The sequence below is a fragment of the Lepisosteus oculatus genome, chromosome 5 (assembly GCF_040954835.1).
Source record: "Lepisosteus oculatus isolate fLepOcu1 chromosome 5, fLepOcu1.hap2, whole genome shotgun sequence".
Classification (NCBI taxonomy): Eukaryota; Metazoa; Chordata; class Actinopteri; order Semionotiformes; family Lepisosteidae; genus Lepisosteus; species Lepisosteus oculatus.
Window position 1 is genome coordinate 2,229,874 of NC_090700.1, and position 24,869 is coordinate 2,254,742.

Consider the following 24,869-nt stretch of genomic DNA (forward strand, 5'->3'; position numbering starts at 1 on the left):
CCATGGCATTGCAGGACAGCCTGTTAGGATGTGGAGTAACTATGAAAGGAAGTATTTTCAATTGTGAGAAAAAATAACTCAAACATTTAACAGCATCATCCCATTTGGGATTCGAACCTACAACATTCACAAGTGAATCAGAAGCTATTACACTGAGTAAAATGGCACTGATAGCTGTCATATAAAAAAAAACAAAAACAAAAAAACCTTTTTTCAGTACTATTACTGCCAAAGGAATAATCCACTGTTTTTCTGTGTCTGTATTCTTACGTAATATCTACCAGAGTTCTTAGGATATGACAACTGACAAAAAGTAAGTGTAAAACTAATCAGCCATCATTTGCTGAAAAATAAGGTTCCACATTAAACTGCTCCATATCATCAAAAGCTGTAAAGTTGTCTTTGAGAGAGTTGTGTGGTGCGGCGCTGCACCTTGATAACCTTTGTTAAGATAAACCATGAAAAATGAATGGGTCTCCAGTAATGTAATGTACGACATCTGGAATGCATGGTGAGAATTTTAACACGGATAAAGTGGTATCTGAAGTAACTGGAGTAGTGAGGGAATACTACACTGTCCCTGTTGTCCTCCACCACAGCGCCCCCTGTCTCATGCTGGCACCTACAAGCTTGCTGCATAACCTGGCCTGCTCACACTACAGTATTCACTCACTTCTCCCTTTGCTCCTAATTGGTACATCCTGGGGAAATTACAGTTTTCCACAACAGATTTAACTAAAGTTTTCTCTCAAATATTATGACTATAAGCTGTCATAAAGTTGCATAAGTTACCTTTGATAAAAAGCAGATAAATATTCATTAAAACTCACAGCACCCAATAATGTTCTGATTGGTGAATGTGAATCATGTGACACGTGACCTCTTTCAATTTAGGATACCAATCCCCAGAAACCATGCTGGGAGCAAATTCAGAAAATATAAGACTGCAGAGAGAGGCAGATATCTAAACAAGCACAGAAGGACATTGATACTTCACCTGGACTGAAGCATCTTAAAGGAAACTTAATCTGCTCTACAGTCTTCCAGGTTCATTTCTGTAAGAACTTGTAAGTGCTAATTCTATGCTTATTATATTATCTGTAATATTATTTATTTTCCTTAATCTTTATTAGTAAATATAAATTATATTTGACCTTTTGAGACTTGAACACACATCAGAGAAAATGAATTGAAAAAGGTAATTCAACCTAAAATCTATCTACAACTGTATAAAAATCATGACAAAACTGCTAAAATACATATACAAACAGCAAAAATATTGCAAAGTTATCTATTTTGTCATATGTGAACTGATATTTCATTAAGCACACAAGACATGAAAGGCGCAGCTTCATTAAGCTAAATTAACTCTTAACTCATCAACAGTATAGTCACAGGTTAGTAGGATGTGTGATATTACAGATGTCATCTTATGGGATTCTGTCTCATTCCTGTCAGAAAGCTTGTATAAGTATTTGCCTGCTTAGTGATCTCAGAGCCCTGGATGTCCAGGCTCTTCCCACAGATGATTATCAGGGCTCAGGTCAGGTACTGGCCAGGGTCACATCCACCGTAGCCAAGCAGGTATGAGCCTGGCCAGTACCTGGATGGGAGACCTCCTAGGAAAAACTAAGTTTGCTGCTGGAAGAAGCGTTAGTGGGGCCAGGAGAATGCTTTAATCCTGCGTGATGGGGATACGACACTGTAAAAAGTTGAGATCCTTAGGATATGACTTAAAACCAAGGTCCAGACTCTCTGTGGTTATTAAAAATCCTGGGGTGTTTTTTCTTAAATTGCAGGGGTGTTACCCCCGTGTCCTGGCCAAATTTCCCATTGGCCTCCTAAAAATACCCATCTATGAACTGGATTCATCACTCTCCTCCCCACTGATAGCTAATGTGTGGTGAGCATACTGGAACACTTTGGCTGCCATCGCATCATCCAGCTTAGCTGTAAAGTGTGTTGAGTGGAGTTTCCAGGAAGGAGCCGAATACAAATCAGGAATTATTATCTCAGTATGGTTGTTGTTACGTGAGAAACATGAGGGCCCACTTTGTCTTGCCCGAATATTGATGTGGAAGATCCCAGTGAAAAGGTACCTATAAAGGTCCCGGCACTTGATTAGACTTGCACTGTGTAGTGGGATAATCATTAATCACTACACGAGGAGTTATATAGGAACTCCTGCTCAGATGGTCACACTTGAACATCCCTATCAATAGGTAGTGTGTCATTCTACAGGTCTGTGTCACTATCCCTGGTGTCCACCAGGATGGTCTGCACAACCCTGCCAGTGTCTGTAGTTGAGGTGCTTGTTCCGCAACCACATTCTGGTGCATCAAGGAACATTGATCCATTCTTATCTAATGAAAAAACAAAAGGGCAGAGTGGTGGCTCTGTGGCTAAGGATCTGTGCCTGTGGCTGAAGGTTGCTGGCTCAAATCCCGCGGCTGGTAGAGGAATCCTACTCCGTTGGGCCCCTGAGCAAGGCCCTTAACCCCAGCTGCTCCAGGGGTGCCGTATAAATAGCTGACCCTGCGCTCTGACCCCAAAGCTTCTCTCCCTGTCTGTGTGGCTCATGGAGAGCAAGCTGGGGTATGTGAAAAGACAAATTCCTAATCCAAGAAATTGTATATGGCCAATAAAGTGATCTTATCTTATTGGTGTTGGTAAGCACTGGGCCTTTGTGTGGCAGACCGATGTGCAATTGACGGCTCTACTCAGGAATGAATTGTTGATGCATGGGTTGTTGTCACCTGGAGTTTATACGGTTTATGCCGTGACATTGTATCTGATATTCTGCTGTCTCAGTCCATCCTCCTAAATGCTGCTGTTAGGTAGGCTCTGTTTTCTTGATAGGTGGGGGTATTTTCTTTTTTTCTTTTTTCTTTTGGTTCTTTATGCTCATCAGGCTTGACGTTCAAACCGTTAAATCACTTCAGCACCTGTGTGCAATTAGTTCACAGTCAGTGTCACTCAAGAGTATTACGCTAAGTCAGTAATAACTGAATGATTAAAATAACACCACAGTTCATCCATATTTGAAATCTTCACACTTTGTTTTTGCTAAAAACATATACATTCATAGTGGTAAGTTTGTTCTGATGTTCAGAATATTTGCCACCATACATTTTCACAAGCATGGAGACCTCACATCTTAATTGCCTGTGGCGATACAGTATCAGTAATACTACTATTAATGGCTGTTGTAGTAATAAAAGTACAAGCTAGGTCATCTGAAGCTAAGCTGTTGAACTTTTTTGTTTTAAAGTCTATGCATTGTAAAACTGAAATTAAATCAAGCTGTTTCATTCAGTCCTGAAATTATTTTTATGGAATGAAATCTAGCTGACATCTTGTTTGTTTTAAAAGTATGGCTGTGTGAGCAGATGTATTTGATTATATTCAGTCCTTATTTTTTTAAAAATATTTCATTAATTCCCTTTTGAAAGATGTTCAGTCTTTTTTTGTTTATGTCCCTTTTTTTTAATGAAGTCTGAATCTGAGCCAGAGTCCAATTAACATCCTCCCATTTGGGAATCATTACAAACAGAAGACACTCCAGTATTCCCCAGGCTAGGGGAAGGTGGTGTTTCCTGTAGTGAAGACCCATCCAGAACCACTGTTCATGACAAGAATTTAAGGTACAGTATGTGCACAAAGCAGCAGTGATAAGAGATAATATTGATTGATCAATATGCAGAGGTCTGTATACTGTACATACTGTACAGCTGGAACGTTACTGAGCTGGACCCTAAGGATTTCCATCCAGTAAATTAGTACAGAACATCAATTCAGATTCTACACATTCTGCTTTTTTTTTAAAAGGCCACTCTTTTTTAAATGTTTTAATACACACAGTATGTGGATAACAGTTCAGCCCCAGATAGATCATCTACAAAAAAACACACTAGGGCTTGAACTACAGAATGAACATACTGTAAAATTCATTGATTCACAGACAAATGTTACATACTGCATATTTCCAACGTTCTCTGGTTCCTTATTTGTGAATAAGTGATGTACATTCACAAAGTATTTGTAAAATATGCAAGGTAGAAAGAAGATTATTTATTAATGAACAAAGAAAAACATACAGATTAAAAATAAATTATTAAGCTTATTTAGTGTGTGCATTTACATTTCTTTAAGATGCTGTAAATATTTTGATCAAGGATCTAGAGGACTTAAGTAAGATATTTAACCTCATAAATCATGAAAAGACATCTTAAATTATAAAAGATATTTTATGCTGGCAGTTAAAAATATTTCTAATAAGAAATTCCAATATGTATTATGGGGAAAAAAAATCTTTAACACTTTTTTTTATTTATTTCTAGGTGCCTTCAGAAAAATCAAGGGACAATAACAATGCAGAACACAACTCCTGTGACAACATTGCATTTTACTGATTATGAGATAACCGGCAATATCAAGTATTTGTACTTTATGTCCACTCTGTTAGTTTTTCTCTTGATTGTCTTTGTGAACATAGTTCTTATAACTGTAATTACAACACAAAGAAGCCTTCATGACCCAATGTATATATTCATTTGTAACCTTGCTTTTAATGGACTATATGGTAGCTCCTCATTCTATCCTGTATGTATGGTTAACATCTTGTCAAAAATGCCATCTATATCTAGAACTGGCTGCTTGATTCAGGTGTTTTGCATTCATACATATGGATCATTTGAATATTCAATATTGGCTCTGATGGCGTATGACCGATATCTGTCCATATGTCATCCATTAAGGTATAACAGCATCATGACACCATCAAAAGTGACTAAGCTGTTAGTATTTGTGTATATGTACCCCATTTGTATTTTGTCTGTACATATTTATTTAACTATCCGGTTACCTTTATGTGGCTTTATAATAGATAAACTATACTGCAACAACTGGTCTGTTGTCAGGCTTTCATGCATTGATGTGTCTGTTAATAGTGCTTTTGGTCTGTTTGTTACAACTATTCTCATGGTTCCCCCATTTCTAGTGATTTTCTACTCCTACATCAGGATCCTGACAGTGTGCCTGAAAGCTTCAAAGGAAGCTCGATCTAAAGCTCTAGAAACTTGCACCCCTCATTTACTGACTTTCATGAACTACAGTGTCGCCACTTTTTTCGAAGTTGTGCACTACCGTTTCGATCTAAGCAATATGCCCCATGTCCTGAGAATTATTATGTCAATAGATTTTCTGTTGCTTCCCCCTCTTTTAAATCCCATCATCTATGGAGTTAAAATGCAGGAGATAAAGAAAAGGACTATAAGAATGTTTGTTGGAAGGAAACCGAATTCCTTTGAAGCACCTAGAGAAAACAAGCAGAAGATAACATGTCTTTCACATATGAAATGAGAATGTTTGTTTATGTTAGGGTGGGGGCACTTGGACATTTCACAGATCAGGTGAGCTGGGGCACCCTCTACCATGAAAACGCTGTTACATTTGGACGGAAGATTTTTCAAACAAGTCTGTCTGTCAGAAGTCACAGTTCCTTAACACTGTTTATGACTGCAATATTTCACACTCCCCTCCTAGTCACAGACAGACAGAGACTGTGGTAAAGCGGATAAGGGAATGAGATTGCTTTGTTAGCAACTGCAGAGTTTGAACTCCTGTTATAGATGTTATTAAACTTTGTATAGCTTTACTGCTCTAATGCACGTATTTACTTCTTAATTTGTTTTTGTATAGCCCTTCTGACACACTGTCTATCCTTACTGTACTGTTATTTTAATTTTACCATTATTTTACCATTTTTTCTCTTAATTGTAATTCGACCTTCTGTCCCCTTGTGTACTTGTACTTAATGTTTAACTTTAAAAACAAAAATAGCTTTTTTAAGCAAAGAAATACATACACACTATTATTAAAATATTAAATATTATACCAGGTTTGGCACAGTGTTACACAGCAATGTGATACCCCACACCTGGATTTTATGGTGTGCTGTAAGCATTACAAAGGAGATTTAAAAACAGATTCTTTCACATTTTGTGAATAATAAATAAAAACTTACATCCTCAAATTCCTGTGCTAAAGTGATATAAATATAAATTATTTTCTACATCTACATGTTACAGTTTTGCAAGGTTATGAAATGTATTAAACCAACTTGTAGTTTCTCAGTGGCATTATGACAGCACTGTTTAATAGTGTGAAGCCTTTGCTTCTGTACAATAAAAAAATCCTGCCAATAAACACAAGTGATTATTTAGCTTAAAGGCATTTGCACTTAAAGTTTTTATAACATTAAAGCCTTGTGTTTCACCATGTTCTGGAGGAAACACAGGTTGAAAGAAGACACCTTCTACGTATGATATATTTTCTTAATAGGACATGAATTTAAAACCATCATTAAAAAGGTTTCTTAAGGAGAGTCAAAAGGGTATTTTTCCCACCATGCCTTCCAGATAAACTACCAAGGGATTTCACTGTACTTGCTTTTCCCAAATGTGAAGCAGAAATTTACAAATGATCATTATTGCAAGCACTGGTCACAACTACATTAAAAAACATTTTGAAAGTAAGGTGGGCTTCATTTTTTAAATGTCTGATGAAATATATATTGTATAATTGTTTCCAAGAAGAAGAAGATAAAAGGACTATGGATGCCTTTGGTGCATTCTTTAATGTTGTGCACTGCAGTTTCTAGCACTGAAAAACAAAGAACTGTATAGAGTTAATAGTATGCTTGTAATTTTTATAAAGCTTGTACAGTAAATAAATATAAGTAAGGCAATAATTGTAGAGAAAAGGATTTATTGAATTGAAATGAAAGTCACTACATTGCACATGTCTATGAAATGGCCATAAATGTTGAATTTCCTATAAACGTTTATAATTCATCCATATATTTTCTAAAAGATTCAATTCAGGGTCACAGGGGAGCTGGAGTCTGTCTTGGCAAGCAAAGGGTGCAAGCCGGGATACACCCTGGATGGGACGCCAATCCATCTCATCGTACACACAGAAACAAAAACACACACTCACTCCAGGGCCAGTTTTCCTAGAAGCCAATTAAACTACAGGTACCAGCTTGTCTTTGTATTGTCGGAAGAAACTAGGTGACCATGGTGAGAACATAAAACTCCATATACTGTAAGTAGCACTGTAGGTCCAAAACTGAACCCAGGGCCCCAGCATGCCAGGCAGCAATGTTAACAACTGTGCCACACTAAACAATAATATATTTTGTAATTCTGGCATCCCTGAAAAATGAACTATAGCATTGCCATGAACTAAAATAATGTGTGTTTTAATGATGGTCGTATTCATTTTAATTTAAGCAAATTCATATTGATATTCTCATTGTTCATCCAATGGGTTTGTTTTCCGAAAACCACCTCCATTCCTCTAATGTAACTAACAGCATACCTAGCTGGTTTATCTAGTTAATTGCCACTTCCCACATCATTTTGTGCCCATTGGGTTTGAATTGCATAAAGATGCATGGGCGTTTATCTAGTCTTCTACTCCATGTCCTGTAGTTTTGGAGTTAAACAAAACATAAGCACACAGAGTGGTAGTGGTGCTTGTGATTGGATGGTAGTTGGACAGACATCAAATTAAATTGTCTGAAACTCCAAAATCAAAATCCTGTCTTTACGTCTAAGGCTGTTGCTGGTTCTAGCCTCTTGACTATAGGTTTGTGATATTGAAGGCCAGGTGGGACACTGCAGTTATACCCTTGAGCAAAGTTTCTTACCCAAGTTGCTCCATTAAATTGTCACTAACAGTAAAGTGTTACTAACAGTAAAATAATACTGTAGTAAAGTATTTATATAACCCCCTGCTGCAAAGAGCTGTCGGTCTGACTGACAGATTAACATCTGCTTTCCAAATCAGTCTCTGCTGGTATTTATATAGTAATGCAAATGTAAAGAAGCCTTTAAAGGTTTTGATAACATCGGAGAGATTGTTCATTTACAGTATGTTTCCTTACAGGCCCTGATTTTTTATTCCTTAATAAGGATCCTAAATATTTGTCACAATTATTCCAGGCAGGCCTGGTGGCACAGGCAGCGATGGGGTGATGTCTGTAACGAAAGCATTCTTTTAGCACAGTCCAGGGTAGAGTGAGGAAAACACGGGGAAGAAAGCATGCGGGAGTCAGGAACGAAAACAGGGGGTGTGTCCATGGTGTGCTGGTGTTCGGGGGAGGTGTGGCCGAGGCAAACAGTCCAGAAGTAAGTCCAAGGGGAAATCTGAGACGAGGCAAAAGTCCAAAGCCAGGTGGTCCAACCAAGACAAACGGATTCAAAACAGGAACCGGGTCGGGACCGGCACGGGAACTGGAACTAAAAACTTGACGGGACCAGGCGCTTCCAGGTCCCGGACTCACCTGGTACGGAAACCAAAGCAGAGACAGGAACAGAGTGAGCGTCTGGCTTTTAAGGTGAACTGAAAAGGGGGCTGGAACAGGGAGCAGGTTCGGGAGATTAGTAAAAAACAAGGAAGGGCTGGAGCATCCTTAAGAGGAGGGGTTTATGAACGTGACAATGTCCGCCCCAGGTGAGCTTCCTGGGATAGATGGGAACTATCAAGGACATTGGTAACTCTTGGGACTTGGGGGGAAGGACAGAGGTTTATGTACTGTACAGTATGTGTTATGCATGTGTACGTGTGTGGCTGTCCCTGGTCTGTGGTCTTGGGTTCCCACCCTGACCTACCTGGCCTCTGTTAGTCAGGACCCTCCACCTTCACTGTGTGGGCCAGTGGTTTTCTTTTTGCTGACTGGTGTGACCATTTCTTTTTAAGGCTAGTGAAACTATGTCATTCCCACTCTTCTGTGTGTTTATTGTCCAATACCAACAGCCTTGTGAGAAGAAGAGAGTGGGGCTGGGTGATGTAGCAAGGTCTTACTGGATAGTTATAGTATAGTATAGGTGCTCAGCACATGATAAGTACATGGGATTTAACAAGAGTTAATGATTGTATTTATTTTCATGGAACCACTCTTATGGTAATAATGTACCCTTCCATCAAGTGACTTGTCTGACTAATCCAGTCCCTATCTCTGCCAATTGTGCACAGCTGCCTTTGGAATCCCAATTACAGTTTACTCCAGGCTAAAATGTGTGACAGCTGGGCGTTATAGCTCAGCATGCACTCAGATGACTTCTGTTCAGGCTCCCATATTGTTGGGCTTCACTGACATGTAACACTGAATCTTAACCTTCAGTCCATCTGCAGGGGTGTTATAGTACTGTCCTGTTGAGAGTCACATAGTGAAAAAGTGACTTTGAATGAGTAAATAGAGAAGTGTAAATAACCTTGCCTGTTATTCAACTCACAAAAGCTCATGAATGATTCCTGTGGCGTCACCTGTGTCCAGTTTACTTTTGCCTCATTTTTCTTGTTTAGAAAATGATCTATGATTAAACACCAATTATTTTGATTTCCCGCAGGACGTTTGAGAGCAGCACATGATGTAATATTCCCCAAACAGGGGGGAAACAATATAAAGCAGAGAAGAAAAGGTCATAGTTATTGTCATAGCAGAACAAACGAAGATTTTGGAAGGTATGTGACAGTTGCAAATCCAGTCTTATTGAAAACTGACATTATCTGTGTGTTAAATTTTTAGACTATTCAGTAAAATCTGCTACAGCTAAACGTGTTCTTGTATATTACAGAATATTTTTCTGTAATACAGCTTTTATATATAATAAAATTTGTATTTAGTGCAGAATTTCATAAATTTATATTCTAAGACCTTGGAATTAATATGACAGATATTATTGATTTAATTTACCAAAATACAAAATATTGCAATCCACAATAATACAATTAATTTAACTTAGTGATGCATGTCCCATACCACAAAAGCAGATTTTATGATAAAAGTAAGCAAGTAAGCAAGCTTGATAAAAGTAAGCTTTAAAAAGAATGTGTACTGTGATAGTTTAAAAACTCAAAAGAGAAGACAGAACAGAGAGTATGTCACACAGATGTAATAATTAACATTCAGATGTTGATTTTTCTGTTTGGTATTTGGATAACAGGAATGGGGAGGATGAAATGAGCAAAGTACAGCACAACAGATTAAAGGCATAAATTTAACTCCATGGAAGGAGTCAAAAAGGACTTTCATAGTTTTATAGTCAAAACAAATAAAGTGCTTTACAAGCACATTAAAGTGAAATTAGCTTGTTTCTTTTCAGCACAGTACAAAATTTAGTTAAAAATTAGAGGTGCAATTTAATAAGATGTTAAAACACAACTCACAACACAGTCAAAGAACATGGCTTACTGCACCTCACTGCAAGAGATGTAGCTCAAATGAAAAAGCACAATATGTTACGGTCAGATTTATTTAATACATGTATTTATTTTAATACACTGTATGTATTTTTTTCTAGGTGCCTTCAAAACACGTAGAAGAAAATTAAGATGCAAAACTCAACCAACATGACAATGTTCTTTCTTACTGCATATGGCGACAATAGCAATATGAGATATTTGTATTTTACATCTACTTTGTTAGGCTTTCTTTTCATACTATTTGCAAATTTAGTCATCATAGCAGTCATCGCAAGTGACCACAAACTCCATGAACCCATGTACATTTTTATTTGTTGCTTGGCTCTGAATGGACTATATGGTAGCTGTGCATTTTATCCTAGCTGTATGGCAAATCTCCTGTCAGAAACACCAGCTATATCCAGAACTGGCTGTTTCATTCAAATATTTTGCCTTCACACATATGGATGCTTTGAATATTCAATTTTGGCTCTGATGGCATATGACAGATATTTATCCATATGTCACCCATTGATATATAACAGTATTATGACCCCATCAAAGATGGTTCAGTTTTTGGTTTTCGTGTTTATTTATCCTATCTGTTTTTTTTGTATACACATTTCTTTAACCATTCGATTGCCATTATGTGGATTTATCATTACTAAGGTGTTTTGTGACAACTGGTCAGTTGTCAGACTTTCATGTGTAGATGCCTCTGTTAATAATGTCTTTGGCCTATGTTTTATAGCAGTTGTCATGATTACACCAATATTTGTCGTTTTGTACTCTTACATCAGGATCCTGGCAGTGTGCGTGAAAACTTCAAAGGAAGCTCGATCTAAAGCTTTAGAAACCTGCACCCCTCATTTACTGGCTTTTGTGAACTACAACATTGCCGCTTTTTTTGAAGTTGTCCAACATCGTTTTGACCTAAGTAATACATCTCCTATTTCACGAATTATCATGTCAGTAGATTTTATTTTGTTGCCTCCTCTTTTAAATCCCATCATCTATGGTATTAAAATGCAGGAAATCAGGAAAAGGATCAGAAGAACATTCTTTAGTACAAAACCAAATTATGTTGAAGTGTAAATATAAGACAAAAATATTTTTGTGCATCTCCACAAATTTATGTCCTGGCTCTTATACCCAGGTACAGTCAGGAGTACACTTCAATCCGACTGATCTAAACAAATTTTAGATCAGTCAAATTAAAATATTATATATTTAAATAATAACATATTATTAAAATATGTTGCCTTCACAAAGGATTATTCTTGGACATTTTTACTAGTAATGTGTTCTAGTTCTACAATATATAAATGTTCCTTTAAAGCTGACACTACTGTATGTCACCTTACTGTATATTTTTATCATATATAAAAAAAAAATCCAGGGGGTGTTTTTGAAAATGTGGAAATAAAAACTTTAATATACTGTACATAAATGTATTATTGCAAACCAATATTTTATATATTTTAATACCTATCTCACACAAGCAGATATCACTGTCCCACATTAAAATTAGTAAAATCCAAAACATTTATATAAAATAAAAATATTGTGTGAAATGCAAAATTTTAAATTGATGTCCTCCACTGCTTCTTATTGTAAGTGCTCTGGAAGGACTGTGCCAATTGAGCATTGCCACTTGAAGAAACCCTGTCTCACTGCCGCATGATCCAGCTTAAATGTCTGGCTGATGAGATTCAGTCTGTGGTCTAAGCTAGATCATTTATTGGATAAGACAAACAGAAGCTTTATGATCTGTCAATTACATTAATAAGATGGGGTATGGTATCTGTTACTACTAAAACACTAATGATAAAAAAGTTAACGTTTAAATTAAAGTTATTTGTGTTCAGCTAATTAATAACTTGTGTTTTAATTTCTTGGATCAAGTGTTATTTATTTGCATGTATTTATTTGCATATACAGTACAGCTGTTCACAAAGCACTCTGGAGGTCCCTTTTTGCACATTTCCCATTTCCACCCAGAAATGAAACACCCCTTTTACAACACTCCCGAACCTCCTTATAGTCTGGGTTAACTGCTGTTTCCTCTGACCATGTGAAACTGTACAAAACATCAATTCCATTTGTGTCTGCCGTTTCTTGTGTCAGAGACTAAGTAAGATTCGGATCCCTTAGAATGAGGTTAACTGGGGTTTAAACAAGCAGCAAAAATAAAGTTCTAGGTTACGTCTGGGACAGGAGTTAACTTACTGGTGTAAACTCATAAACTTTGAAAAAAACATGTGACAGATGGGATTTAATAAATGTTGTTTTGTACAGTATATACTCTTAACTTTTTAAATAAAAAGAAAATAGGAAAATAAAAAGTTTTCCATGCCTTTAATATGACTGAATCTTGCTTCGTCATTATGTTGACTCATTTGTATAATTTATTCTGGGATGGTCTGGGATGTCCCACAGACACGTATAAACTACAGTACATTTATAGGATAAAACATGAGGTGTAAAGGGAAAAAGTGCAGGTACTGTATGAGTCAGTTCTGCCTGAGAGAATCTAATTTAACTAAAGTACCATACTATTTTTCACTTTAATAAAGATTTTACTGTGGTCCTAATGTATTAACTGCTATGTGCACTCAACAAAAGAATCTGTATATCAATGACACTTTAAATTCTGATATAGTGTTTACCATACCATGGTGTTCCTGTGTCACTTAGTGTTGCAAAGCAGTTGGAGATCTGTCAATTGATCCGGCCTTAGGCCCCAAAGGGACAGTCCCAGCTTTACTGTAACATTTTTTGTTTTGTTTGTTTCAAATGTCTGTACCTGAAATTGTTAAATTTAGCTCCAATTAACATCTTCACGCCTGGGAATCACTAGAATAGAGCAAACTAATAAATTCCCCAAGCAAGAGGATACAGTATTAAAATACACCGAGCATATCTGTGTGTTTCGCTCCTATGCGCATGAAATAAAAACTTCTTTTAACTTCTGAGACAGACTCCTGACTGTCTTTTAATGGGAAGCTGGGAACAATTTTTCCAACAGTAAATCACAGAAGAAGGTGGTATTGGCAGCACTATTCATGACAGGACTTTTCAGGTATGTAAGACATTTGCAATCAGGAGTGATGCTGAAAACAAACTATAGATCTGTATAGATACTACATTAGTATAATAATGCACAGTGTATAATTATCATTACATATTTTTAATGTGATGTTTGAAAATCTATCCATAACTCTTTAAGATATATTGTATGTGCTATATACAGTAGTTGTTTAAACAAAGCTTGACATGGAACACAACAGGTATTCACATACAGTATTTACATTTTTATCCAATGTACTTCATGGTGTTAAGTGTTTAGGAGGATAATAAAATGAGCTCTAATTCTCTGTTCAATAGAGCTCCACAGCATTACTTTGGAAAATCCCACAGAACTAAATAGTAATGTACTTTACTAATATATTTTATATCCCCCTGTTAATGGCTCTTATTCTTTTAGGCAGGAAGACCTAATGTCCAGAACAGAGAATGCCTAAATCATAAAAGATGTTTATTTTCTTTAAGGTGTATTAAAATCAGTAAGTTAAATTTAGTTTATTTAAGCTAATACATATCAAACGATGTCTGCATATTTTGTCTATACCCTTTTAAGTAAAATATATTGAAATGATCTGTGGTTTTGCAAACCAGAAAGCAACATTATAACTGCTGTGATTGACACACAGGGATACAGAGGAATGAAGACAGAGCTCCACGACCATGACTTCATCACCTATTAAATCTGAGGAGTTCACTCTCAGATCCGTCATCATTCATCATTCTTTGTTCTCTTAGATGAACAATTTTATTATTCATAACAAATGCAACTTAGCGCTTCTACTAATAGAGTTTTTATTTGTCAGAAGTTTTCAAGAAAAAGTTTTCATGGCAATTTCCTATCCGAACATCCTTGTTTCAAATGCTTATGATCAGTGTATTAAATTCTAATACATCCCAGACATTGTGAGAAATGGCTTACGGCTACAACTGCTGTACTGCATGGAGACAATGAGGACCAACACACATGCTCTTCCAATATACCTCGCTGATACAGCCATGTGGTATTTTATACATACAGTAGTCTCTGTTATTTTCTTGCAGGTTTAATGGTGCCTGGAGAGGAGAGGCACATCTCACTGATGTCTCCTCCAACCTATAAGCACCTGGGGAGCTGCAAGAGTTATTGTTTCTGCCAGAGCTGACAATTCCATGACCAGCTGGTGCTCACGGAACGCCGGCGAGAGAGGCCAGTTCTTTCTTGCAGCCTGAGGAGCTCAGTCAGCTGTGGCCAGCGACATCACCCTGAACCCATTATGTCTGAGCACTAGGGCTCATCAAGTATTCTGAAAGAACGCTTTCACTGATTGAACCTGAGAGTTTTGTGTGATCAGCTCTGAGGCCTAGCATAAGAAACTGCCAGTAACGCAGAGGAGCTACAATTAGTATGTGCTGCCTATTGCATAATTTACTCTTAACAGGTAAATACTAGACTATCCTGCCTGAATAGAGAACTGTGCTAAAGACGTAACCCTACAGTAGATGAAAACTGGCTTGAGGGCAAATATTACAAATGTAATTATCATTCTTTCCCCTGATTGCTTCAGACTGTAAACAAATCTAATGTATTTGATCAAATAAAATACTCAAGGCATACATATCAATCTAGGCAATACGTAAAACTTTAACAACTAAAAACTTTCTGTGTAAAAGTTACTTTATTAAGTGACTAGGTATTTGAGCTGTATATTTAATTATAACTAATAATTCATGTACTTGATTTTCTTGGCACATTAAAAAAGGGATACTTACAATGCAGAATTCAACCCTAGTGACAATGTTTATTTTTACTACTTATGAAGGCATAGGACATTTTAGGTATTTGTATTTCACTGCCACACTGTTGGGTTATCTTCTGATATTTTTTTTAAATATTGTTCTTATATCAGTAATTATAAGAGAAAGAAAACTCCATGAACCCATGTATATATTCATTTGTAACTTGTCCCTGAATGGGCTGTATGGTAGCACAGCATTTTATCCTAATATCTTAACTAACCTCTTGTCAGAAACACCCTCCATATCTAGAGCTGGCTGTTTGACGCAGGTATTTTTCATGCACACATATGCATCCTTCGAATATTCGGTTTTGGCCCTGATGGCGTATGACCGATATTTGTCCATATGTCATCCACTTATGTACAACAGCATTATGACCCCGTCAAAGATCATTCAGCTTTTAGTGTTTGTATATATGTACCCCATTCTTATTATGCTTATACATCTAATTCTAACTATTCGGTTGCCTCTCTGTGGGTTTATAATAGAAAAAGTCTATTGTGATAACTGGTCAGTTGTCAGGTTATCATGTTCAGATGTGTCTATTAATAGTGCCTTCGGTTTGATTGTCATAAGTCTTCTTATATGTGTACCGTTTCTTGTTGTTTTGTACTCTTATGTCAGAATCTTGGCAGTGTGTTTGAAATCTACAAAGGAAGCTCGTGCTAAAGCTCTACAGACCTGCACCCCTCATTTACTGAGCTTCACAAACTACAGCATTGCTGCATTTTTTGAAGTTATTCAGCATCGTGTTGATTTAACAAATGTGCCTCATATTTTACGAATTTTAGCATCTATAGATTGTGTGTTGCTTCCTCCTGTTTTAAATCCTATCATCTATGGAGTGAAATTGCAAGAGATAAGAAGGAGGACCATGAAAATGTTCTTTGGAAGAAAAGGAAATCATGTTGAGCCACCAGTGGGAATCAAACAGAAGGTCATGTGTATTTCACATATGAAGTGATAATAATTCACAAAAAGTAACTCAGTCATCAGATGCAGGCAGGGAGGTGGGAAAATATGTGTCTAGTGTACATTTTTGCACACTCTGAATAGTACACTTTTGGCTAGAAAATATGTTTAATTCTTGTGGTGTGTTGCAGCCATTATAAACCAGTAGACCAGATGGACAAGCACAGAGAAACGTCTTAGCCAGTTGAATCTAAGGGGAATTTCAGGGAGTCCAGATTGTGCAAACCCAGAGCAGCAATAAGCAAAATAACTAAATTTACCATCCCTGCTCTTATAGATAGTACCATGACCCATTCAATGACCAGGCAGACCTCATCCAAAGCGTGGTGTTTCATATAGCACAGTCATCATACTGGGGCATTGTCTTAGAAATTCTGGAGCAGAGGGGCAAGCACCTTACAACAGCATTCTGGTTGCTTAGAAATTTCACATTCCAGTAATGATCAAGCCTGAGATCAGGCTAGAAAGTGATACTTACTGGAGTCAGTGGTAATGCTGCTTCATACTGTTAATGGCTTTCCAATGGCCAGGTTTACCCTTCTGAAAGGATCATTACACAAATGTAATCTATAAATTGATTCCTACAAATTACTCCTTGGACTTGCTAATACATTCATGCTCCTGATGTGTCGCTTGCAAACACACTGCTCTGGACAGTTTCGACCACAGAATCATAAAGCATTCATCTTTTCTTTCAAGTACTACTATATATGTAGGTTGAAGTACTTCAAGTGGGTAGCTGCGTCAGCATGTGTAGGCTGCAAAAAAACAAGTAGTAGGTTTATTCCATGCTGAAAATATTTATTCAGCATGGAATAAACCTATTACTTGTTCTATTATATATGCATACAGCAGGTGTGTCTTTCAAACTGTAAACTGATTACTCAGGTATGCCAAATCTTAGTTTTCTTTTTTGCAGATATATTTAATCTAAGGAGCCAATTTATAACTACATGTATTGTATATGAGTTAATACACCTTTTAATTTATAAAAAAATATCTAAGAATTTTATATTAGCTGTGCCCAACACTGGAAAACTGGAAAAAGGTTTCTAAGTAGATAACTTTCCAACTACAGCATAGTCTTGAATAAATATTAATAAGGTCTAATAAGATATCTAAAATACCTGCTAAAGCACACCGCATGAGCTAAATTTGGAACTCCTGTGGTAGACTGTATTTTACCACGTATAGTGTCAGGCATCATTGAAGATCTGGAATGATGATCTACAATACTATCCAGAGGTAATCCCTGTCTCTTCTATACTCCCTTGGGTTAGAGGCAGCCAGGTCCAATCACAACCTAGTCTTTCTAACAGGTACTGGAGAGAAATAAGCAAATGTATTTCTGCTATTATATGAGAGGAGCTAAAATTACATTTTACATGACATTTACTTTCAATAAAAAGCTTTTCACGGAATGATACTGAGAGGTTTTGTTTATTTTAATGTCATTTTTACATACTTCATGCTTCTATAAGTTTTCAACATATTCCTGAAACCTGAAGCCACACACCTGAACAAGGCTCCACGGCTGAAACGTAGTGTTTTCTTTCTTCTCTTTTCAGCCTGGAATAAACCTATTATTACTTGTCCATTTGTATCCTGTCGATACAAGAGAAGATCTTGTCTGCTCAGCACCCCTAACTCATTCCTCATGGAGACAAGGGTGATCCTCTCAGCATTGTCTTAATCGGTAGGCCCATATATTTATATATGTTTATATTATATATAATATATATATAAAATATATATTAAATATTTTAGAAACACAATGAAATACAATGATATGCGTGTCTTTCAATACAATCAGCCACTGTTTCCTCTCTTTTTTCTTCCCCAAGTGGACCTCAGATCAGCTGCAGGCAGACTAACAGTGCTTTTCTCAGTATAAACCCTATTGCATGAATTAGCCATTAGAAGTGATATTTGAATAGAATTAAAAGGCAAGTGTGCGGAAATACCACCAATAGTATAACTTTGAGAATATAAAAAAGATGATCTAATACCATTACCATGATGTGTCTCCACAAAGATCAAGGTTTTAAGGTACATTTACTGTGCTGTGCACACTTTACCATAGAATCACAATAGTTTAGTATACTATCCTGTCAATTCTAGAGCATGTTCACTATCAATAAACTATATATATTAATATAACAGTCCAATGACAAAGCCCACTTGCAATTGCAACATTTTTTTTTAATTTTGAATGCCTGCACCTGAAATGGCTGGAATAAACTCAAATTAACATCTTCACACATGGGAATCATTAGACTAGAACAAACCCATCAGTTCCCTAAGGGCAAGTATACAGTATAAAGCACAGAAGTCAGCGTATTCTCCATTACTACAGACCCTCCCTGAGCCACGGACAAAGAGAGTTCTGAGGTATGTATGACAACAGTTCTCGAATAGTGTTGAATATGAAATAGTTATTAAATAATTTAATATGGTAATAGATAGCTTATGATTATCATTATTATAGTTTTCATCAAAAAACTTAAAGTGAAATGTAATCCTTGAAAATGTTGTTTAAGATAGCCAATCCTAAATCTGGCATTTGAAAGAAAGCACAATATAAAACATTGCAGTAATTTATATTATTTCAGCAGGCTTCGTGTAACAAAATATTAAAAGGACTACAAGAGTAATACAGGGGTTTTACATTTCTGTTCAGTACATCTCTAGGGCATCACTGGGGATTTTGTTACAGAATTAGTTAGTATCCCATCTTCATATCATATTTTGTATATTTCTCTTTTTCATTAAAGCTGCAGAAAATTCTCATAACCAGGAGAACATGTCCTAAACTAAGAAGATGTTTATTGTCACAGTTCTAAAATATATTAGAACATATGAAATATTTACATGTTTTCGAATGTTTTAACTTCAATCATTTAAATTAAATGATTACATTAAAATTATGTTGCTAATTAGAATTATCAGCTGTGATAAACACTGAAAATGTACAAGACTGATTTAGAGACATACTGTACTGTAGCTGCCTATACTCAGAACAGGGCTGTGAAAGCACTCCGACAGAAGGAACTTCATCACCATAACATGATTACCTGCATAACAACACTGAGAAGTCCTCTCTCACAACTTTGTCTTTGTCTGCTCCTTTGGCTTGCTTCTCAGAGATGATCATTGAAGAGAGTGTTTTTCCCAGTAAATAATGAATAACTAGCTTAATCAAATTCCAAGCCCTCCACATAGGAAGCCCTAGCTGTTGCAAGAAATGGCTTAAGGCTACAACTGCTGTACTGCATGGAGAGAATGAGGACTCAACACATGCTCCTCCAATATGCCTCCCTGTTAGAGCTCTGAGTTATTTGATAAGTACAGTAGCTGTTCCAACAATGCCTGAGGGGAGAGCAGCACTAAATGGAGTAGTGATGCAACTCACACTGATGCTTCTGTAATCTGAGTCCTGTGCCACAACATACCATAACAAAGGAAACCAGTCTACTGTATAAACCATATCAACATTCTAAGTGATTCAAACAGGTTAAAATGAGTATTTGTTGTGTGTTACAAAAATAACTCTTATTAGTAAATAAAAGAGTAGCATTATTGTATGCCTCACACTTTAGCTATAAGAAACAAGTGTCTACATGCATATTAAAACTGTGACTTGACAACTAGCATCTGAAATATATTTACCCCTCTCCTTTCACTACCTTGTTTCTGAGAGATAATAACACTTGACTGTGTTTTGTGAAATACAATACAGTATACAATGCTTATCAAAGTATGCTCTTTGCTTAAAAATGATTTAAAATGTAAACACTCATAACTACACTACATTCGTGGTTTGTTTTTCAGAAAGCATGCTTTTAAATGAAAGAAAGAAATAGTTTTAGTGAAGGAATTCTCATATGAAATAAAAACTCTACAATGAAGGTATTGGAATCTTTTAAGATACTGTGTTTGAGGTTTTTTAAAGATAATTGCTTATAAAAGTAATAATAAAACAACTCATAAATATTTAATCATTTGTTTCCAATGTGCTTTCAGAAAATCAAGAAGACACCATGCAGAATTTAACCCCTGTGACAGTATTCCTTTTCACCGCTTATGAAGCCAAAGGCAATATTAAGTATTTGTATTTCACGTTAACCTTGTTGACTTATATTTTGATTGTCTTTGTAAATACAGTTCTCATAACAACAATTGCTAGAGAAAGAAAACTCCATGAACCCATGTTTATATTTATTTGTAACTTATCCCTGAATGGGGTGTATGGTAGCACAGCATTTTATCCCAATATCTTGGCTAACCTCTTGTCAGAAACCCCCTCCATATCTAGAACTGGCTGCTTGACTCAGATATTTTGCACACATACATATGGATCATTTGAATATTCGATTTTGGCCCTGATGGCGTATGATCGATATGTGTCTATATGTCATCCATTGAGGTATAATTGCATTATGACCCCATCAGTAGTGACTCAGCTTATAGTGTTTGTATATATGTACCCCATTTTTATTATGTTGATACATCTTGTTCTAACGGTTCGGTTGCCTCTCTGTGGGTTTATAATAGAAAAAGTGTACTGTGATAACTGGTCAGTTGTCAGGCTGGCATGTTCAGATGTGTCTGTTAATAATATTTTTGGTCTCCTGGTCACGGGACTTCTGATGGGTGTTCCAGTCGCTGTGATCTTCTACTCTTATGTCAGAATCCTGGCAGTGTGTCTGAGATCTACAAAGGAAGCTCGTGCTAAAGCTCTACAGACCTGTACCCCTCATTTACTGAGCTTCACAAACTACAGCATTGCCACGTTTTTTGAAGTTCTTCAACATCGTTTTGAACTTAGTAATATACCCCATGTGGTTCGTATTATGATGTCAATAAATCCAGTTCTACTTCCTCCTCTTTTAAATCCTATCATCTATGGAGTTAAATTACAGGAGATAAGACAAAGGGCCATGAAAATGTTCTATATAATAAAAGCATATTATATGGAAGCATAGAAATAGATAGATTGCACACATATTCAGATTGTTGAATTTAATATTTTGTGGAATATCTTTGGTAGAAATTTACTCACTTAATTGGTGCAATAGATGCCCAATTTACTTGTGAATTTGCTCAAGCTTTTTTTGTCTTGCTTGGAAATCACTTATGAGCAACAGTTCAAATTCTTTCCAAAGATTCAACACTTTTACTTGGCCACTGAAGGAGGTGCTCTTTCTTAATTTTAGGCTAACATTCTCCCGTTTAAACATACATTTTTGTTCCAGGTTTACATACATTTTTGTTCCAGGTTTTTGTTCCAGTTTTACATTAAAGCAGGTTTTTTCCTAAAATTTGTCAATATCTTGCTACATGTTCCGATCAGTCTTGACAAGCTTATCACAGCTATATAACAGCATTATAACAAAATGCTACCACCCCCATATTTTATAGCCAGGATGATTTGACTAGTGGTGCACTAGTTTGGATTTGGATATGTTGTGATTCTTTATATTTACACCAAATATCTTCAGTTATGTTTGCTTTTCTCCTTAGGTACCTGGTTGTAAACACCATATGCGATTCTGGGTGTTGCTTCTTTCATTAAATACAAGCCTCCTTTGTGGAGTGACTGGGACATTGGTGGCCCATGACCTTTACTCACATTTCAGCCTCTGCAGTCTGTACCACTCTAAGATGCTGCTGGCCTCATGGTGGTGTCCCTCACCAGATTCCTCCTTGCCTGGCTGCTCAGGTGGTGTCCAGGCATCTTGCACCTCTGAATATCTTCCACTACTATTTCACCGTGCTCTAACAAATGTTAATGGTCTTGGGCATTGGTTCTGTACCCTGACTTGCTTTGAAAGCTCCTGTGTCAAAAGAGATCAGTCTTTCCACGTACTTCACTACCTGACCAAGGAATCTCACAGAAACAATTTTAAAAGCTGGAGAATGACTATTATTTCATACAGGTACATTAAACTAATTATGAGACTCATTAAGTCTAATTTTGCCCATCTAAATTCATTCATGTTTTCCACAGTGTCTGATTTAAATGCTGATGCAATCTGGAATTTTTATTTTATTTTCGTTATTTATTTATTTTTTGCTTTGAAAGTGAGAAGTCATTTATGCATATACAGTAACTCATTTTACTTATCACTTCTAAGATTACTGACTGCCTGTTTAGAAGTAAATGAACGTGTATGGTGCAAATGCAAATACAGCAAAAATATATATTAATAATCACATTTCAGGTTCTAATTCCTGTGTTGCACAGTACAAATGATTTAATGTCAGTCATTTGTCTGAAGGTTTTAAAGTTTTACTATTACATCACCATGTTCTGATACCCTATTCTCTAAATTCAGGTATTAAACAAAATTTTCTGGTTAATGTTACAAGTCAGATAGGGATGTAGATCGACATGCCAGGTCCCAAAGACACAACCCTATCTCCACAGATAGGGTTCGTTAGAATTGTAAGATCAAACTCTAATTAACATCTTCACGCATGGGATTAATTAGAAATTTCAGAAAAAAAAACATTAATTCCCCAAGCATGAAGATACAGTATAAAACAGAGAAGAAGGTAGCATTTTCTTTAGGCCCATTCTGAGTCACTGTGCATGACTGACATTTTCAGGTATGTATGACAACAGCAATCAGTAATGGTATTATTGGTAAATTATATAAGATGTTAAAACAGCTATATTGTAATTTATTGTCTATGTATATAATTACTTATATAACAAATAATTAATTCCTTATTAAAGTTATTTTTTGGCTTTCCAAATGAATTGGAATATTTTAATTTGGAATTACTGTATCTTGCATACTTCATGTTGCAAAATATTAGCAAAATTCAGAATATCAATGTCCAAATTTGTCAGAATTTTAATGTCCATTCAATTCAGCTCCACTGGGTGATAATTAGTAATGCGAGTTGATGTCATGTTTCCTATTCTTCTGTTAAAGACTCTTATGATTTAGGCAGTGAAACCGCATAACCATAACAGAGCTGGATCTAAGCAAGGAAGTTTGTCTTTTATTTTTCTTCTTCATTGTGGTAAAGAATATTAAATGTTTTCTGCAATCTTTGCATTGGAGTATTTTAAAATAACCTGTGGTTTGCTAATCAGAAAGCCATACAGAAGTAAGTGTGATCAGACTGAAAACATACTGCTTCATTCAGAGACACAGATGCCTGCAGTAGGGCTATGAAGACATGCAGGCAGATCTCCAACACCATGATATGACCAAATAACATTAGAGTCAGGACTTTGCCTTTTTTTCAAGCTCTTCCACTTCTTATTCTGAGGTGATCATTCCTAACCTGAGAGGCTACACAGTAAAATTGGAAATAGGTTGAAATGCCTTTAATGCATGGAGAGAATGAAGACAAACGTGACTTCCTCCAATGTGCTTCCTTGTCAGAGTCATATGGTATTTGACATGTTGCTGACCCCACAGTTCCTGATATAAGAATTGGTGATGCTTGGAAGAGTGATGCCTGTCTCACTGGTGTCATTTCATCCCAGTGGGTTCCTAACCCACTAAAGTTTCACAAGTCATTGTTTCACTAACATCTAAAAGTTGCCCTTTCGCACAATGACAATGCTCTGCTCATTGGGTCCTGCAGCTTGAAGAATCTCAGTCACGCCTTGGTAGTGACATGACCTTGAAACAGGATTATATAGGTCCTAGAGCCCATTGTGCAGTTTGAGAGAGCTCTTTCACTGGCTGAGCTACCAACAATAAGAATCTTGCAACCACTCAAATTGCTGTGCCGTGTATTGCGTATTTTACGGAGATAAAAAAATATGCCTCACTAGTGAACTGTAATAGACAAGAAAAAAACTGTTACATTAAGACATACTGTACATTATATAACAAATTGATTTATCAGTCTGCTTTCTCCTATTTGTTGCATCCTGACAATTACACTGTGCTGTTTAAAATTTGCAAGACATGCATATCAATTGATCAATATGTTTAATATTAACAACACAAAGTATCCTGTAAATACTTTAAAAGTAAAGTGGGTATTTAAATGTAATAGTCAAAAAACAATTTACCTTGACATTTTGTAGAAATAAAATTATATTGAGCATATATATTATTTTACAATAATGCATGTATAATATTCTTTCATTTACAGTTGTATTGCAAATATAGTACATGCTAATATGAATAGTTAAAAAGCAATATAAACACAAATGTTTTGTAAATTGTTTTCCAGGTGCCACAAGAAATTACAGAATACATCAACAATGAATAATTCAACCCCAGTGACTATGTTTCTTTTTAATAGTTATGAAGCTAGTGGAAGTATTAGGTATTTGTATTTTGCTGCCACCCTATTCAGCTATCTTTTAATCGTCATTTCAAATACTGTTATTATAACAGCAATTGCGAGGGAGAAAAGGCTCCATGAGCCCATGTACATATTTATTTGTAACTTGACCTTGAATGGGGTATATGGAAGCACAGCATTTTATCCTAACTGTTTAGCAAATCTCTTGTCAGAAACCCCCTCCATATCTAGAATTGGCTGCTTAATTCAGGTATTTTTCATGCACACTTATGCATCCTTTGAATATTCAGTTTTGGCTCTGATGGCATATGACCGATATGTGTCTATATGTCTTCCATTGAGATACAACAGCATTATAACCCCATTAAAAGTGACTCAGCTTTTAATGTTTGTATATATGTATCCCATTTGTATTATACTTATACATTTAATTCTAACAATTCGGTTGCCTCTCTGTGGGTTTATAATAGAAAAAGTGTACTGTGATAACTGGTCTGTTG

At 36.2% G+C, this 24,869-nt stretch overlaps 2 protein-coding genes across 2 annotated transcripts; both read left to right on the top strand.

Moving 5' to 3' along the window:
* The first annotated feature begins 3,502 nt into the window (after window positions 1-3,502).
* Window positions 3,503-5,569, top strand: LOC102684115 (olfactory receptor 52E8-like). Its single transcript, XM_015341328.2, has 2 exons — window positions 3,503-3,644; window positions 4,341-5,569. The coding sequence occupies exon 2, from the start codon at window positions 4,372-4,374 to the stop codon at window positions 5,359-5,361; it is 990 nt and encodes a 329-aa protein (XP_015196814.2). The 5' UTR covers window positions 3,503-3,644; window positions 4,341-4,371; the 3' UTR covers window positions 5,362-5,569.
* Window positions 5,570-9,328: 3,759 nt separating this feature from the next.
* LOC107076703 (olfactory receptor 52E8-like) lies at window positions 9,329-11,367 on the top strand. The gene is made up of 2 exons (XM_015341329.2): window positions 9,329-9,531; window positions 10,371-11,367. The coding sequence occupies exon 2, from the start codon at window positions 10,402-10,404 to the stop codon at window positions 11,344-11,346; it is 945 nt and encodes a 314-aa protein (XP_015196815.2). The 5' UTR covers window positions 9,329-9,531; window positions 10,371-10,401; the 3' UTR covers window positions 11,347-11,367.
* Window positions 11,368-24,869: the final 13,502 nt, after the last annotated feature.